The sequence below is a fragment of the Amyelois transitella genome, chromosome 10, assembly GCF_032362555.1.
Source record: "Amyelois transitella isolate CPQ chromosome 10, ilAmyTran1.1, whole genome shotgun sequence".
Taxonomy (NCBI): Eukaryota; Metazoa; Arthropoda; class Insecta; order Lepidoptera; family Pyralidae; genus Amyelois; species Amyelois transitella.
Genome location: NC_083513.1, coordinates 4,945,209 through 4,962,679, shown reverse-complemented (window position 1 = coordinate 4,962,679; position 17,471 = coordinate 4,945,209). Strand labels below are relative to the sequence as shown.

The 17,471-nt window shown below is 36.5% G+C and overlaps 1 protein-coding gene across 1 annotated transcript; it reads left to right on the top strand.

Annotated features, from left to right (window-relative positions):
• Window positions 1-2,428: 2,428 nt before the first annotated feature.
• On the top strand, window positions 2,429-4,144 carry LOC106137620 (piggyBac transposable element-derived protein 4). The gene has a single exon (XM_013338479.2). The coding sequence runs from the start codon at window positions 2,429-2,431 to the stop codon at window positions 4,142-4,144; it is 1,716 nt and encodes a 571-aa protein (XP_013193933.2).
• Window positions 4,145-17,471: the final 13,327 nt, after the last annotated feature.

The following is a 17,471-nucleotide window of genomic DNA, read 5'->3' as shown; positions in this document are numbered from 1 at the left end:
TAAGTTACAATTATAACTTTCGTTATTCATAACTTTTAAATGCTGGTCACGTCCCATTTCAGTTCTTTCTATTTTTTATAAATTATGTCAATAACCTTAATTTGATAAAAACCACGGTTACATATACATATAATCGCGACTTAATTCCTTGCGGGGTAGACGGAGCCACAAGTCTTAGAAAACACTGAAAGGCCACGTTCAGCTCCATGGCTTCATGATGGGATTAAGATTCAAACAGTACCTACCTAACAGTTTGCAAGCCCGTCACCTGCCAGAGGAATCCTAATGCAATTTTTTTTGTTTGGTCTGGTGTAAGAAATATCTTTATAAGGAATTACATTTTGCCCGCGAATTCGTATCCGCGTGGAATTGAGATGTATGAAGTGATGCATAACGTCTGTCTCATTCTAACCCGCGCCTAATTCTACATAAAAGATTAGTACTTCTACGTATATAGGTATATAAATGACAGTCATATCGTGGCTCAACATATTTGATGTAGAAATGTATTGAGTGAGATCGTAATTGCGCAATTTGTCTTTCAATAATGAATACAAATGCCTGTTGCGTGAAACGCTACAAGTGAAAGGTGCAGACTCAAAACATGCTTGCATGATTGTTACGTTTCTTTATGTTATTGTTGATATTCGATTTACGCCCCGAGCTTAGCATAGCGGATTTTTTTCCATTTGTGGCGATTGAGCCTGAACCATCGCTTCCGCTAGATTATTATACCTCCTACTGATTTAATCGCCACTTAGTGATAGTTTCTGTATAGTTATTTTATTAACTTTTTTAGTAGGTACCTATCAGAATGACCCCTACAATAATTTCGGCGTCACTGGTTAGGCACTTTTGATCCAATGGTCAGAACAATCGATTTTCATGTCGGAGCACCCAGTTTCAATCCCCAGAATTGTATAGTTTTTATGTTTTTCTGACGTCCACCGAGCACCTCTCAGCTAGTTCAAATTAATCGCTATAAAGGTACAAAGATAACATAAAACACAGATTTTCGACTTTGTATTGGTTAGTCGTCTTTTTCGCAGCCCTACTTACCATAGACAAACTTAATTTTTGTCAGATAAAGACAAAATATTAGAGAGCCAATTATTAAAAGCGCGAAATTTTAAAATTTATGTAGCTATCACTTATACTACTTATATAATATGTCAATGATTATTTCGATTTCTGTGATTTGAACTTTGATTACGTTTTGGTTCTCTATGTTATGTATTTTAGTCTGTGATTTTTGTTTTTGAAGTAGCTGCCTCTATCTCTAATAGCCTTCTTTATGTCCAGTTTTGGACGTAGGCCCCAAATCCATGATCACAATCGCAGCCGAAAGCGGAGGGCGGAGTGTCGGCGGTTGTGAATCCATCTTTTTATTGCACATAAGTTGGTCGCCTCAGGGTGGGGCAGCGGCAGAGGCGGGCTTCCTCCTGGCGCCCTTCTTCGGCACCTTCTTCCAGGGTTCCTCTCTTGCAGAGATGCAATTTATTAGAAATACTTCTATTTAAAATGCAAATACAAAATTTTTTTTTGTATTTTGCATTGAAATAAAAAATATTTTGGATTTTATTTGAAATACCTTTCGAGATGTATTTTGCATTTTTTAATATTCATTTCAAAATGCAAAATACTTTGTGATTAAGTTTAGCCAACATTACCAGTCAAACAAAATGAAATGATCATAAGATGCTTGTATGCCGAATTTTGTAAATGCGTTTCCTTTTTTTTTGGTCAGTAAATAAATAATAAATAAATATAAATATATACGGGACAAATTACGCTGATTGAGTTAGCCTCGAAGTAAGTTCGAGACTTGTGTTACGAGATACTATATTTTATAATAAATACTTATACAGATAAACATCCAAGACCCAGACCAATCAGAAAAAGTTCGTTTCTTATCATGCCCTGGCCGGGATTCGAACCCGGAACCTCTGGTGTCACAAACAAGCGTATTACCGCTGCGCCACAGAGGCCGTCTATCGTCAGTGTGCGCCTTATGTCTGACTAGTGTCAATGTCAAACGACAAACATTATCGATGGCTTTAATAAAAACGGAAAATTAGTCAGACGTCACCGGTTTTTTTTAAGTCAAATTTAATTCATTAACATGTCTCTTTTAACACTCGATATTAGCGGAATTAACACTCTCCCTGCCATGGGATCCGCCGGCGACCCCCACTAATTCTTGTTCCGCAAGCCAAAGCACTTTTGTAACTTTTTAGTTAGGAGGCCATGGGGTCCGCCGGTAGCCCCCAATTATTTTCTTTCCGCACGCCACGCACAATTTGTATAGTTATTCATTAGCACGCCACCCTTTTATTATGACAGTTAGCCGCCGGCCGCCCCCACGGCCTGTCGTGTGCGTTTTTCCCGCGTTTTTACATCGATCGCGAAACTCGATCTTCTTTTGATAATGTCCGACGACTCAGATTTCGATCCCGACTTTATACCCGAGTCGGACGATAGTGAATTAACTTCGGACGACGATGAATCGACGAGTAACAGTAATGCTAACTCCGATGGTGATACTATGACGCCGCCGAACCGCGGCGCTGGCGCCGGCTCATCTCAACGTCCAGTTCAACGTGCGCAGACGTCGAGTAACGCAAGTTGCTGGTACCCGCCAACTGGAACCCGTCAGCAAGTATTTCCTTTTACTGGCACTCCTGGTGTGAAAAACATCCCCCAATTGTGTGAGACTGAATTGGATTATTTTCTTTTGTTTGTTGACGAAGAGATTATCAACTTGATGGTGACAATGACTAATTGTTATGCAGTAAAGACCAAAATAACTACAACTTTGCGACGTTCGAGTAGACTGAATGACTGGAAAGATTGTGATCAACAAGAAATGAAAAAATTTATTGGCTTATTGATGTGGATGGGCCTGAAAAAGCTGCCTAAAATTGCAGATTACTGGAGTCGTAACCCGCTATATGAAAATAAAGTGGCTGGATCTACTATGAGCCGAAATCGTTTCGAATTGTTACTGCGTTGTTGGCATTTCGAAGATACCTTTTTTGCCGAGACATCACGCACAGATAAGTTGATCAAAATAAGGCGTTTAGTTCAGTTGATCACAACCAAATACCAAAATTTTAAGACTCCTGATGAATACCTGACAGTCGATGAGACCATGGTTGCGTTCCGTGGGCGTATAAAGTTCATGCAATATATACCAGGTAAAAGGCACAAATACGGTATCAAGCTTTTTAAAATATGTGGAGACGACGGTTATACGTTTGATTTAATTGTATACGAAGGCAAAAAGGGTCCTGAGCGCCAACAGAATTTATCCAAAAACGTGGTGATGGAATTGAGCACTAAGTTCTTAGATGCTGGCCGAAGCATCATTACTGATAACTATTATACGAGCGTAGATTTGGCCGAGTCTCTATTACAACATTCCACGCATTTGATAGGCACCGTCAGAAAAAACCGGAAAGGGTTACCCAAGAATGTAGTAGGCGAGAAATTGAAGAAGGGAGAATTGGTTGCGATGGAAAACGAAAAGGGGATTTTGGTATTTAAGTGGAAGGATAAGAGAGAAGTCTTGGCCTTGTCTACTAAACACAAAGTGGGATTTGTCACTGTTACAAGCAAGCGCAACAAAAATAAATGTTCTCTGAAACCTATAGCAATTGCGGACTACAATAAGCACAAATGCTCAATTGACCTTTCTGATCAGATGGGAAGCTACTGCAACCCATCACGACGTAGCATTCGTTGGTTCCAAAAACTCGCAGTAGAATTGATACTGAACACATCTGTCATAAATGCTTTTCTTGTTTACACGGCACATAAAAGAGTGAAATCCAAACGCTACACTATAACAAAATTCAGAGAACAACTAAGCATACAGTTATTGGGTTTATATCAGGAAAGCACCAACGTTGCAGAGAATCGCGAAGCAGTAGAGCATAAGTTTGGGAAAAATCCTATAGCTGACCATCGTAATCGGATCATACGGCGTAAATGTATTCATTGTTACCAACTACTGCGCTTGCAAGGTAAAACAAGTGTTGAAGCCAAAAAGCTAACCAAAAAGACAAACACTGTCTGCCTTTTATGCCCCACTAAACCCAGTGTTTGCGCAGAGTGTTTCGCGACAATACACACGAAAAAGTAATTTTTTGAACATTATTATGTGTTTTTCAAACTTTTTATAATAACTAACACAAATAAATACATAAATACTCTACTTATGCTGTTTTTATTTATAATTTTCTCAGTCTCATAAAAAACATATTATTGATCCTACTGACTTGCTTTTTTTTTTTATTTGTAGTTAAGTTCACGCTGACGCCATAACACATATTGAATTTTCCGTATTAGCCAGCCAGCAGGTACAAAATCTGTTTGAATTTGGGAGGTCAAGGCGGATCCCACGGCGTACTGAAACAATTTTTGTTGGTCCCGCCGGCAGACCCCATGGCTTCCTGGAACCATTTTATCTTGTAATTCTCGGCCTATTTATTGCAAAAACTTGGGGTACGCCGGCGACCCCGTGGCCTCCTGAACTAAAATATCATTATACTTTGCCGGCAGGGAGAGTGTTAATTGTGTTCCATCTGCGGCCACTATAGAAGCCACAAAAAAAGACGCAAAGCCGCGCCGCTGACGATTCGATTTAATTTATTTTTAAAATACAACAACCTTACAAAGTTCAGCACCAGTAGAAAGACTTCGTTCTTTCTTAGGGTGGGATGATTATGAGACCTCCATGGACCTAATAGTTATAGGTCGCGCGGTGGTTAAAGAACGCTCGGAAAAAATAGTGGGGGCAAACGGCGCATGTGTACATTCGCGCTCAAAAATGCTAAGGGAAATGTTTTTTTTTATTTATTTAATACTAGCTGTTGTCCCGCAACTTCGCCCGCGTGATTTTCCAAAAAAAGTAGCCTATGTTTTAACTCGGTTATTTAACTATGTATATCCATATCTTATAATATACTTGTAATGTTAGTATGGATTTTGTGCCTTATAAATACTTATAATCCCTACTTATATTATAAATGCGAAAATGTGTATGTGTGTTGTGTATGCATGTTCAGTTTTCACACTTAACCTGACCTGGCTGAACCAATTTTGATGAAATTTGACATAGTTATATTCAACCGTGGACGGACATAGGGTAGGGGCGACTTGTACTGTTTGAGAATTGATATATTATTTTAAGTTGTCGCGTACAAATATGATAAAACAATTTGTGCGCAATAGTACCCAAGAGACACGGGACGCGCGAACTCAACGCGGGAAGTAAAGAGTGACTAATCCACCAATACGTGTCGCCGTCGGCGCACACCCGCCCCCCCTCTCTCCTCGTCGCACCTAATAGACCTAAAAATTGATCACTGCGCATGCCCCTTCTACTTTTGCCGAGCGTTCTTAAATCACCGCGCGACCTATATTATTATTACGTCCATGGAGACCTCACAGAAGAAAAGTGAACGATGAACGAATGAACAATTTTTCGAATAAGTCGAAAAACTGGTTTTGTTAAACAGTGTTATAAAATATTGATGGTTATTTTTTTCTCTTTTTAACAATACCAGTCCAACTTTTATTAATAAAATAAAAATCTTAATTGTATTAATAAAAGAAAAAAATCACATAATGGAGCCACATTTTGTGGATTTTGTAAAAAAAATTCTATCCTAAATAGGTATCTACCTTAAATAAATAAAAATATCGATTTGGTCAAAAGATATTTTATTTTTAAAAAGTATTTTCCAAATACCTTTTTTGCATTTATCATTTGAAATACAAAACATAAAACTATCTGGTATTTTGCATTTGAAATAGTTAATCTGAAAAGTATTTTCCATTTTGTACCTATATAAATGCTTTTTTAAAATCATTTTGTACATTTCTGCTCTCTTGGAGCTGGTGACAGAGCGCGTGGCCGTGACACCGGCGCAGCCGTTACAACCGCGTAGGACGGCGGGTTGGCTGACAACCGAGGTGGAGACGCCAGAGGGGCAGAGTTCCCTTTCTTGCCCTTTCCCTTCCTACCCCGTTTGCCTTTGCCCTTTTTGGGCTTGGGTTCAGGGGCCGGTTGGGGGGAACGGGGGCGCTTTCCACCACATGGCCGTTCGGCTTAAATATAACCCCACTATCTATACATATAATAAAATAGTAAAAATATTTTTTTTATAATAGAAAGCAAAAATATATTTTTTAAAATTTTTTGTCTGTCTGTCTGTATGTATGATCACGCTTATCTCCGAAAGTACTGAACCGATTACTTAAAACTTTCACCCATTGCTTTGTTTTAACTCAGAAAAACATTTAAAGTTTCAGTTTCAGTTTTTCATCAAAATCGGTTCACTGAAAAAAGTTATCGTCATTTGAATGAACTCAAGGCATGAGTTTGCCTGCAAATAAGTCACGAAATTTAAAATTCCAAATCATTTATCATTGTACGACAGCATTACGAGTAGTATAACATCTATTCTAATATTATAAAGCTGAAGAGGTTGTTTGTTTATTTGTTTGTTCTTTTTGCGTTGAATAGACCATTTATTGAGGAAGGTTTTAGACTATATAACATCACGCTGCAACTACCTATAAGTAGCAAAGAAATAATGGAATATGTGAAAAAAAAATTCATCCTTGAGGGCTTCAATGATGCCCAAAATAACTATTCCACGCGGACGTAGTCGCGGGCACAGCTAGTAAAATATAAAAAACGACGTCAATTTATTATTATATTAATGAGGTACTTACTATAACGTGCTAAATTAATTATTATTGTCACTTAAACTCTTTAATTTAGAGGCACCACGTTCAGTGCCACCGACTCGCCCGGAGAGTCCACGTAATTTTTATTCCAGCGCCGTAGACTCGCCCGGCGAGTCCAATTTATTTGCTATTTTTTTCCAAAATGCATGTGTATTTTCTGCTTAAAATAATAGTGGAGACTAAATATACCCTAATCTAAAGAATAACGTGGTGGGGCGGGTGTGCAGACCCAGTTTCTAATCGAAAGAAAATAAACTACTTATTCAGCAATGCCTTGAACTCACGAGGCGAGTTCACAGACATAGATTCTCAAACCTTAGTCAATGAAATATCTAAATGGTAGTTACTTTTGTTTTAATTTTACCAAAACTCACATTCACTCGTAAAACAAGGGCAGATTTGTTCTGCACCACGTAGAAGCTAGAATTTGGTAATACATATTATATAGGCAAAGGTATTGGGTATTATATTGTTGTACTAGAGGCCGCCCGCGACTTCGTCCGCATGGAAACCCTATCAATCCCGCGGGAACTCTGGGATAAAAAGTAGCCTATGTGTTATTCTGGGTCTTCAGCTACCTACATACCAAATTTCATGGTAATCGGTTCAGTAGTTTTTGCGTGAAAGAGTAACAAACATCCATACAAACTTTCGCCTTTATAATAGTAGTAGGATAAACGATGCAGAAAACACAAACTCAACTCTCGGTCAATTATTTTAAGAGTAATAATTAAAATAGGATCCCTTAAACTTAAGACCAAATTGTACCCAGTTTTAAAGAAATTCTATTCTATTTGCATTGTTAAAAAAAAGGAGGCAAAACAAAAGAAACCGGCATTTTTACGCGCTGGTTAGTAAGCAATAAAAGCACTGATAATATTTTTTTTGCGACGCTCTCATTGGTCAATCTTCCAGCATTGCACTTGTAAATTATCATTGCATTTCAACGCATTGCATTTCACTTCTTAATAAATTTATATTGTAATCAAAATGAAATTTTACTAAAAACATTATTGATAATAACAAATTGAATAATCATTACATATTTAAACGTTATTCGAAACTTCACAATAAACATTTTAAAACTGTACTGTTTTAAACTATATTCTTAAAAAGCCCATATTAAAATGTTTTCGGGTAAAATTGCAAATCTCGGTCGAATTGAAAATCTCCTCCTGTTTATAAAAACAATATTCAGTAGATATTCAAAATACAATTACAACAATAACCATTATTTATACGATTGAGAGCCACTGCACATATTACGAAACAAACTTACTACCTTTTCTTTGATCTTTAGTGTTTCTTGCCATTTTTGTATGATTAATTACACAGTATACTAGTTAAACACTTTTTAATCGCGTTAAGCACGTTGAGTACACTGTCACGGCCACGAAAATAACAAAACATTGTTTTTATCCTAACACAATGCCACTGAACTCGCGTGGCGAGTTGATTTAATTCGTGTTGCAGCGCCGGCGACTCGCCTAGCGAGTCCAAAGTAAAATGTAGGCGGCTTCCGAGAAAACATCCTGAAAATCGTAGGTAGTGGTAATGAAAGTGTTAACTACCCTATTATTTATTTATTTATATGGAAGACCAACTGTTTACAAAAAGTAGCGCACCATATATGAAACAAATGGTCAATTACTGGTACAAGAAGTAATACGAAGAAAAAGACTATCAATCTCTAAATACTCAACAATAACTATTTATAAAGAATTTTCTTACCTACTTACTGTATTTAAACTTTGATTTACTTTGGTCCAAAGGTTCGACAGGCAGAAAATCCCTTGTGGCATTAAGTCCACCTGTTGTACATTTTATGTGCATAAGTTTAAATAAATTAATTGCAATAACAGTTTAAATAAAAAATATAATTGTGAATGCAAAAATTTGAGATATTGATATCAGCATCTACTTACTGAAATTTGAATGTGCAGATTGTATTATTTAATTTAGGTAGGTACTTACTATAAATATGACAGTTGGTAAGGAAAGGATATATATCACGCTAAATCTACTACTACCTACTTTAAGTAATTTATTTAGTACATGGATGATGGGGTGTAGCTAGTACCTATTATAAATTCAAAACTTTGTATGTATGTGTGTGTGTATTTGTTACTCTGTCACACAAAAACTACTTAATTAACGGATTTTGGTATACATTGGTTGGAATATATTCTATATAACATAGAGGGTACTTTTTATCCCCTAATTCACTAACTGCACTGAACTGCCACTAGATCGGGTACGCGAGCAAAACCTTTATAAAGCGCGCCTAGAGGCATTAGGAGTAAGTACTGAGAAGACTTCTCAGTACTAACTTCTATTTACAAGTATACCTACTTGTCTTTCATTTAAAAAGAAGTCGATCTTCCCATATGATTTGCGATAAACGACAAGCATAAACGAGTTTTGTGTAGTCTTGTCAGAAATTAAACGCGTTTTTAATTTTTAAATATGAATGTCGACAAACAAGCCTCTAGCTAACCTACCTACGCATCGGTTGCCATTTTAGCTCGTCTCACAAAATTGGTGGGGCCATAAAAATAGCTATGCGCCATTCGCCGTAGGACCATAAAACCGGAGGGACCGAACGACCCCAACTTTATCCCCTCACGGCTTTAATAGTTTTTCATTACTCAAGTAGACGCCCATAAAAAAGAGAATAAAGTTTGGGAAGAAAATTGCATGCATTGCATAATGCCCCTTGCGTGGTCGTAAATACAGAATTGTGTATGGAATTATTTATGGCTCCAACGATTGGGATTTGTAAGGCAAACTGGTCAGCCAAGTTGCTCTGTGTGTTATACAATAATATTTGAGATAAATAGAGCTAGAAGATATTGTTAAGATGTGATGATGACTGCTTCGTGTAAATGACTGACTCGCCCAATCTAGGATCCATGGCCAAAGGCATACCCAGGGCTCCTCTCCAGAGAGGTGAGGATGCAGCTGAGACTAAAATCAGGAGGAAGAATAAATAAAACTGTCGCTCGGTGATCTCGGATCATTGTTACATTATTCTAAACGTCCTATACTTATAAAAAGGTACGTTACGTGCGCGTTTAATACTTGTAAGTATTATTTATTAACGGATAGAACTTGCCCAGGATGGAGAGCTCAAATAAAGTGTCAACTTGCCATATTTGCTCTACCTTAGACAAACGGCAAGGAAGGGCATTTACAACCCGGACAATCTGATTGTTGGAAGGAGATGAGGAAAGCTCAAGACCAAGAACACGGGAAAATAAACACATGCTGCATAATTATTACTCCAATTCATCTTTAATTTTAAGATGGAAATGGGTTTTAACCTTTTATTTTTATGTATTGCCAGCGAGAAGCGATGTCATATTATGTAGGTACAAAAACCAAATACCTTTCATCCATGGTTTGACTTTATATTACATACGCATCTATAATAAAATAGATTTGATATTTGATTTACAGTCCATATCATCGATAAATCTCTATGTTCCATTGTCACAACATGACCAAACCCTTAATTTATGGTGGTCGTAAATCTCAAATTAGCGTTGTAGCGTCTTTTACGATGGTCGCGTAAACCAGAACTAATCAGTTCACTAGATCAATATTTTCCCATCTAGGACCCCTGTTTTATGTAACGGTTTATGTAATTTCTGATGGCAAATGTGAGGGTACGATAATGGAAAAAGCTCATAAAACTGAAATCTCCTGAGTACGTCACATCTGGTGTGCAAGAATAAACGCAATAAAATATTTTAGAGAAATGGTAAGTAGGCTCATACTTAATAACCGAAAAGGCACCTGTTAATATAAAACACTAGCTTTTGCGCGGCGCTTCGCTCACATCACAGTCGGACATACGCCTGCATCCAACCCGAGAGGATTGATTTGACACTATTTTTTTTTTACTCGGATCTAAATTAGGATCAATATTTTTAAACATAAATAAATAAATAATAAATTAAACAGAAGAGGAAGAATATTTTGTAACGTGAGACTCCAGAGTAGTTATAAAAATAAAGACGCCCGAACGTAATGGATGTTGCGTTCCTTTTTCATTCATAATTAAGAGAATTACCTATACTTATTACGCAAAATTTTAAAAATATTATTTTAGTAGATAACGAGTGATGAGGAAACAAACAAACAAACATATTTACTTTCGCTTTTTTAATATTAGTTGCTGGGATTTGCGAAGCAGCAGATCAGTGTGTATTATACTGTTAGTACCTACTATCTAGTTACAGAACAACAGTGTGTTCTGTGAGTTTCAGAAAACGACATTATTCCTATCAACGTTTGCAAATAAGTCAGATCAGCAGTTCCATAAACTGACGAGCTTGCATAAAGACAGTTAAATAAATGAAATAAAAGAGCAAAAGAACTACTTATGTGGGGGTCATTGACATAACATAATTACTTATAACTAAGTCGATAGTCGATGGTAGGGAGGGATCGTGTCAATAGTGGAAAAAATAATTTCTGCATATCCTCCATGGAAAGCACCGTGATTTAAGTAGGTAGCAATTCTGCTTTTATGTATTTCATTTAATAAAAATAAATACTCACACAATGTTGTGAAAAATAGCATAGGTATACTTAAATAAGCGCCTATCTTCTGGGATATAGGTAGGTACGAAGGAATAGGGTGAAGAATTTAATGTGGGCTCTCTTTTTATCGCGACCGTATTGCTTTTTTATTTTTACTGCGCACGTGCTACCGTCTACTTCAATTATTTATATGCGCTATAAATGTTCACTATATCCGCTATGTCTATAAAATGAATTTGTCGTGTCAGCTTCTGTTCTTATGACTGCTAGGTATATAGTGGTGCTAGTACTCGTACTCTCTGCTAAAATAAAGCAATATCTATAAATAATTAAGTTAATTGAGAGAGCAAAACGAAATAAAAATGACGAATTCAATAAATTATATGTAGGTATAAATTTAAACTTCATTTGAATATTATCTGCATGTCTATGTAAATTGAACCACTCAAAAACTCCAAGTTAATTTGGTTTCCTATTCGTTTAATTTTCTCAGTATTTAAAATAATAATCTTCTTTCTCTGCTGAGATATTGAAATCCAAACTTAAATATTCGGGAACACTCCGGAACAATCTATCTGGAAAAAAATTCTAGGTATATTTCTTCAAAAGAAAATAATATTTATTATGTAAGTAGGATATGTATAATAGGGCATACCTACTGTTTATAAGATTAGGACAAGGGGCACAATGAGACAGAAATTAGGCGCGGAATAAAACAGGCTAGAAGTAGGTACGTTTCGCCGCAGGGAAAACATATTTTGCTCAAGTTACGCAAGTCTCGTAAGGTCAGAATACAGCCAGTATTCTGTATCGTAGAAGCATGGACGTTTACGTTTACAGAAGCTTTGAGAAAGGAACTAGAAGCTTTTATGTTATTGGGAGTGTATTGAGGAATGCCCTAAATTTTCTGGTGCTCAATAAACAAAGAAATACTACAGACTTGCAGAGAATGGGCAAAAAAATCGAAATCTTACGAAAAATAAAAATCGTGATACTGGAACTAGTGCTAGTACTGCGAAACAATAAATATATGACCTCCTTCAACCTATTATAATATTACAAGGCAAAATTTAAATATAAATTCAATTATAAAGTAATTGATATACTACTCTGTCAAGAAAGTAGCAGGAAAAGATCAATAATACACAAACTGTTTGTTATTCATCCAAATTTATTTTATCACCTTCAAAATATGCTCCTTTAGAAACGATACACTTACGCCAACGAATAATCCAATCATCAAAACATTTTTTAAACGCTGTTTCCGGAATTGAGGTCAGTTCTCGCCGCGAATTCTCTTTTATGTCTTCTACCGATTGAAAACGGGTGCCACGAAGTGGTAATTTGAGTTTAGGAAAAAGAAAAAAGTCGGCTGGAGCCATATCTGGTGAATATGGTGGTTGCTCGATGGTATTTGTTGAGTGTTTGGTTAAAAATTCGTTCACAATGATGGCCTTGTGCGAAGGTGCATTATCATGGTGCAAAATCCAAGAATTTTCTTTCCACAAATCTGGCCTTTTTCGTCGGATTTGCTCTCTTAAACGCCGCATAACACTCAAATAATATTCCTTATTTACCGTTTGACCTTCCGGCAAGAATTCCGAGTGCACAACACCGCGATAGTCAAAGAAAACAGTCAACATGACTTTGACTTTTGAACGACTTTGGCGTGGTTTTTTCGGTTTTGGTTCAGTTGGAAGGCGCCACTCCGAAGCTTGTTGACTAGTTTGCATGTCAAACTCGTAAACCCACGTCTCGTCACCAGTAACAATGCGTTTCATGAATGTTGGGTCGGAATTGACTCGTTCTAGCATGTCCTCAGCGACTCTCATGCGATTGAGTTTTTGAAAAAAATTCAGGTCTTTTGGGACTAGCCGAGCGGCAACATGTTTCATACCCAAATTATTAGTTAAAATGGTACGGATCGACTCGTGAGATACAGAAAGTTCGGTGGCTATCTCTCTCAAAGTTGAATGAGGATTTTCAGTCACTATTTCCTTCACTTTTGCGATGTTAACCCTGCAGTGGTCGCGCGGACTACATATGTAGTCCACTGATACAAAATCAGTTTTATTTCTTAAACGCTACACGTTAGGTTCTTGTGCCGCTAGTACTTTCAAATGACTAATCGCGGAACGTTCACAGTGCAGCACGAGCGCCGGTCACACGCGGATGTAGCAATACTAGCTCCGCAAAGTTCCTGGACTACACATGTAGTCCGTGCGACCAATTACGTAAGTATTTTTTCAGTTCATATTTTTTTTGTTTTAATTTATTTTATGTATAAATTGATGTAAATATGTAATATACACATTTTTGATTTATGTTATTTTACTATAAATTAATTTAACATTATATTTTTAGGATAAAAATGGATTATCGACAAGCTGCACAAACAGAGGCGTAGTTGAGAGAAGTTGATGCCGACATCGACAATTATCAAGCTGAGTCTAGCTCGGACGAGGAAGTAGATCAGAGCAGGAACAAGATATTAGAGGAGAAGGGTCGGGTGAAAGCTCTGAAGATGAGGAACCACCTCAGCAAAGACGATGGCGTAATGAATATTACACAGGAGTTGATAACACAGCGTGGTCTAAAACGCTTCCTCAAAACAGAGGAAGAACCCGGAGGCAACATAGTGTTTTTTGTTGATAAAATGTTCTTTGTATGACGTTTCGAGAAACTCTAGAAGATGGCCTCTAACGGTGTTCTTCAATTTACTAAACTTGAGTGCACCAAATGCATTATGTATTTACACAGCAAATAAAAATTATGAAAATATATGCCGTCGGGACTTCCTGATCGACTTATCTTTGGGTTGGATGAAACCATTGGCTCAAAAAAGAATAGACTCAAAATCGTTGCCGAGGTCTTTGACAATAAAAATTAAAGATTTTCTAGGTATTACGGACCAAAAAAGACAAGCACCAGCTTCAGAGGCGACGTCGAGCAATGTAGGCGCCGTTGCCACGACTATAGAAGAGTTCGCAATAAAAATACTTGAAAGTCGTGCACTGCCTGCAAGAAGTTTATTTGTGGAGATCATTCCAAGATTATGTGTCTTTCCTGTGTAGAAAATGCTATGAATGATTAATTTTTATTATTATATTTAAATGTGATCTCAATCAATCAAAGCTGTGATTATTGTGCCAATTTAGAGAAGTATTTTTGTTTTTGTTTAATTAATATAAAAAAGAGTTGACATCTAAGTTTTTATTTTATTTTATATAGTTAAGAAAACTATACTGATTATAATTCCATAAGTAAAATAAATAAATTATATAAAAAAACAAAAGTTATTTCATTTTGAATATGGACTACGTATGTAGTCCGCGCGACCACTCTTGTCTCGATTAGGTGCGCGACCACTGCAGGGTTAACTTCAGTTGCAGACGTTGATGGCCTACCAGAGCGAGGCAAATCTTCCATCACATCTCGACCGCTTTTGAACGCTTTGTACCACTCATAAGCACGAGTTTTTGATAAAGTCGATTCACCGTAAGCCTTCTGTAACATTTTCAGTGACTCCGAACACGATATTCCATTGGCAATGCAAAATTTAAGACAAACTCTTTGTTCGATGTTTTTATCCATTATGAAATTAGCAATACACACTAGATATGATATAACTAAAAATAGCACTGTATTTAATGTAAACAACAGATGCAACTCAAACTCCGCGCCAAAATGGAAAACAGTTGTGCCAATCTAACAACAACAAAAAAAACAAAAATTTGAATTTGGAACCATAAATAAATAATCCATTCCCGATACTTTTCTGACTGAATGTACATATAAGTAATTGAAGGTAACGGTAGCGTTCTATACTTAATCTTTTTTCTCGAGATTGTTGACTCTGTCTTTCTCTTATGGAGTAAAGACGTGATTATTATAAGTAGAGTTAGATGGTTTGTGCAGTCGAATTGGTACTCTCATAGATTACAGGTTGCTATAGAATTTTTTGCATACATATCAGAGGTGTTACGAATATTCGCATCCGCAAATGCGGAATATTCGTATTGATTCAGACATCCGTATTCGTATTAACATCCGCATCGATCAATGCGGAGTTTTTACGGATACAGAACAGATTCACTCAAACCAACAAGTTAAAAAAGTGGGCGGAGTGTAGTGGCACGTGCTTCGCGTTTGTTTTGGTAATTGATTGCAATGCTAACTTCATTCGATAAAGGTGCATTAAGTCTCTATGCCAATGACAATAAAATTGAATCAATTTTGCCTGTAGAGTGGAAAATAATAGAATGCTGTCTTGAAGTACTGAAACCGTTTGAAGAAGCCACTCGCGAAATGAGCAGCTCTCAGGCACTAATATCATCTGTAATTCCTATCATACAAATGCTTTTCAAATAACTTGACGACTATTTACAAAAACCAAGAGGAAGTACCTAATGTTATTCAGTTGGCAGTCACTAATCTGAAATCACAATTTTCAGCGAAATTAGGTATTTTCCATGGAAGGCAACAACTTATTTGCAATTTCCACATGCTTAGATCCTCGCTATAAGTATAATTTTTTTAAACCAGTCACCGAAGGAAAAAACAAAGATGACCGTGTTGTCACGGATTCTCATATGACACCGGCAGAAAAATTAAAAAGAATGAGAATGAGAGATTCTCTGGAATTTGAACCAGGAATGTCCAGTACGGGTAAAAATAATTGCTTAAAAAACGATCTTGCCATGATGCTAGGCTCATCGAGCGAAGATGAAAGTGAAGGCGAATCGGGTACCAGTAGCCACGAGGCTCTTCTCCGCAAAGAATTAATTATGTAACGTTGCAAGAAAAGATTGGATTTAGATGAAAATCCACTGAATTGGTGGAAAGCTAACCGTTGTGAATATAAAATTCTTTCTCTCTTTCTCTCTTTTCTCTCCAAATTAGCATGCAGATATTTATCATCTACACCAGCCAGCGTTCCCAGCGAACAGCTATATAGTGGAGCTGGGTTGATATACATATATCCTTTATAAAGAAACAAGTTGTAAGCTGATAAGGCTGACTAAGACTATTTATTAAATATAATTTACCAGTCTTTAAGTTTGATTATTAAACAAAGACTTAATTCTGTTGTGTCTTAAGTAAAACTAAGTAATTTTGTTCCAGAAATACTTATAAGTAAATAGATAAAAAGCTAATCTAAATTGATTTTCAGTTATTAATTCTACTTAAATTTTTAATAAATTTTCGCATTCGCAATAACCCTATATCTAGATACATATCAATGTTTAGGGATACCAAAAGGTATGGAACCCTATTACTAAACCTCCGCTGTCCGTTCGTCTCTCTATCACCAGGCAGAATCCCGTAAACCGTGATAGCTAGAAAACTGAAAATTTTAACAAATTACGTATTTCCATTGCTGCTAAGTATAACAACAAATACAAAAAATGCAAATAAACGCAATTTTTTAATATTTTTTGCTTAATATTAATAACGGAAAGAGTTAGACGCATAAAATTTCACAAAAAATTAACTTGCATAAGTAGGTATGTATTATTATTTTCCAATAAATAATTAAGTAACAATAAAGTAATCATTAAAGAGATGGATTTTAATAAACCGGTAGAAACGTGAATATAGAAATTAATATTTAAGATCAAACGTGGTGATGGTACGAAACCCTTGCGACTCGCACTTGGCCGGTTTTAAAGTAAGAACAAGCTTAACACATCTAAGAAAATCGCATTCAATTCAAATTAAACTATGGTTTTAGCTTAATGCGGATACAAACATACAGACAGACAGGCACTTAATCTAAAAATCACATTTTTGGTTCTGTTGCCCTGGATACATACATAAGTGCTTATAATCACATCTATACGAGGTGGACAGAGCCAACAAAGTCTCGAAAACACTGACAGGCCAGGTTGAGCATTATGATAAGATTGAAATTCAAATAGTGGCAGGTTGCGAGTCCATCGCCTAAAAATCCCAAGCTAATTAGCCTTTCTCTTAGGTATGCCTTATACAGTCTGCAAGGGAACAGCAGCAGCTGGCAAAAAGAGGCATTTGACGGAGGTCAGAGAGTGGCTTAGTTAAAAAAACAGTAATCTTTGGTGAATCCAGTATTTCTGGATATGTACCTTTAAACTTCTGTTTTACTTAATTATTTCCAAACATATGTAAATGTTATTATGTTAGCG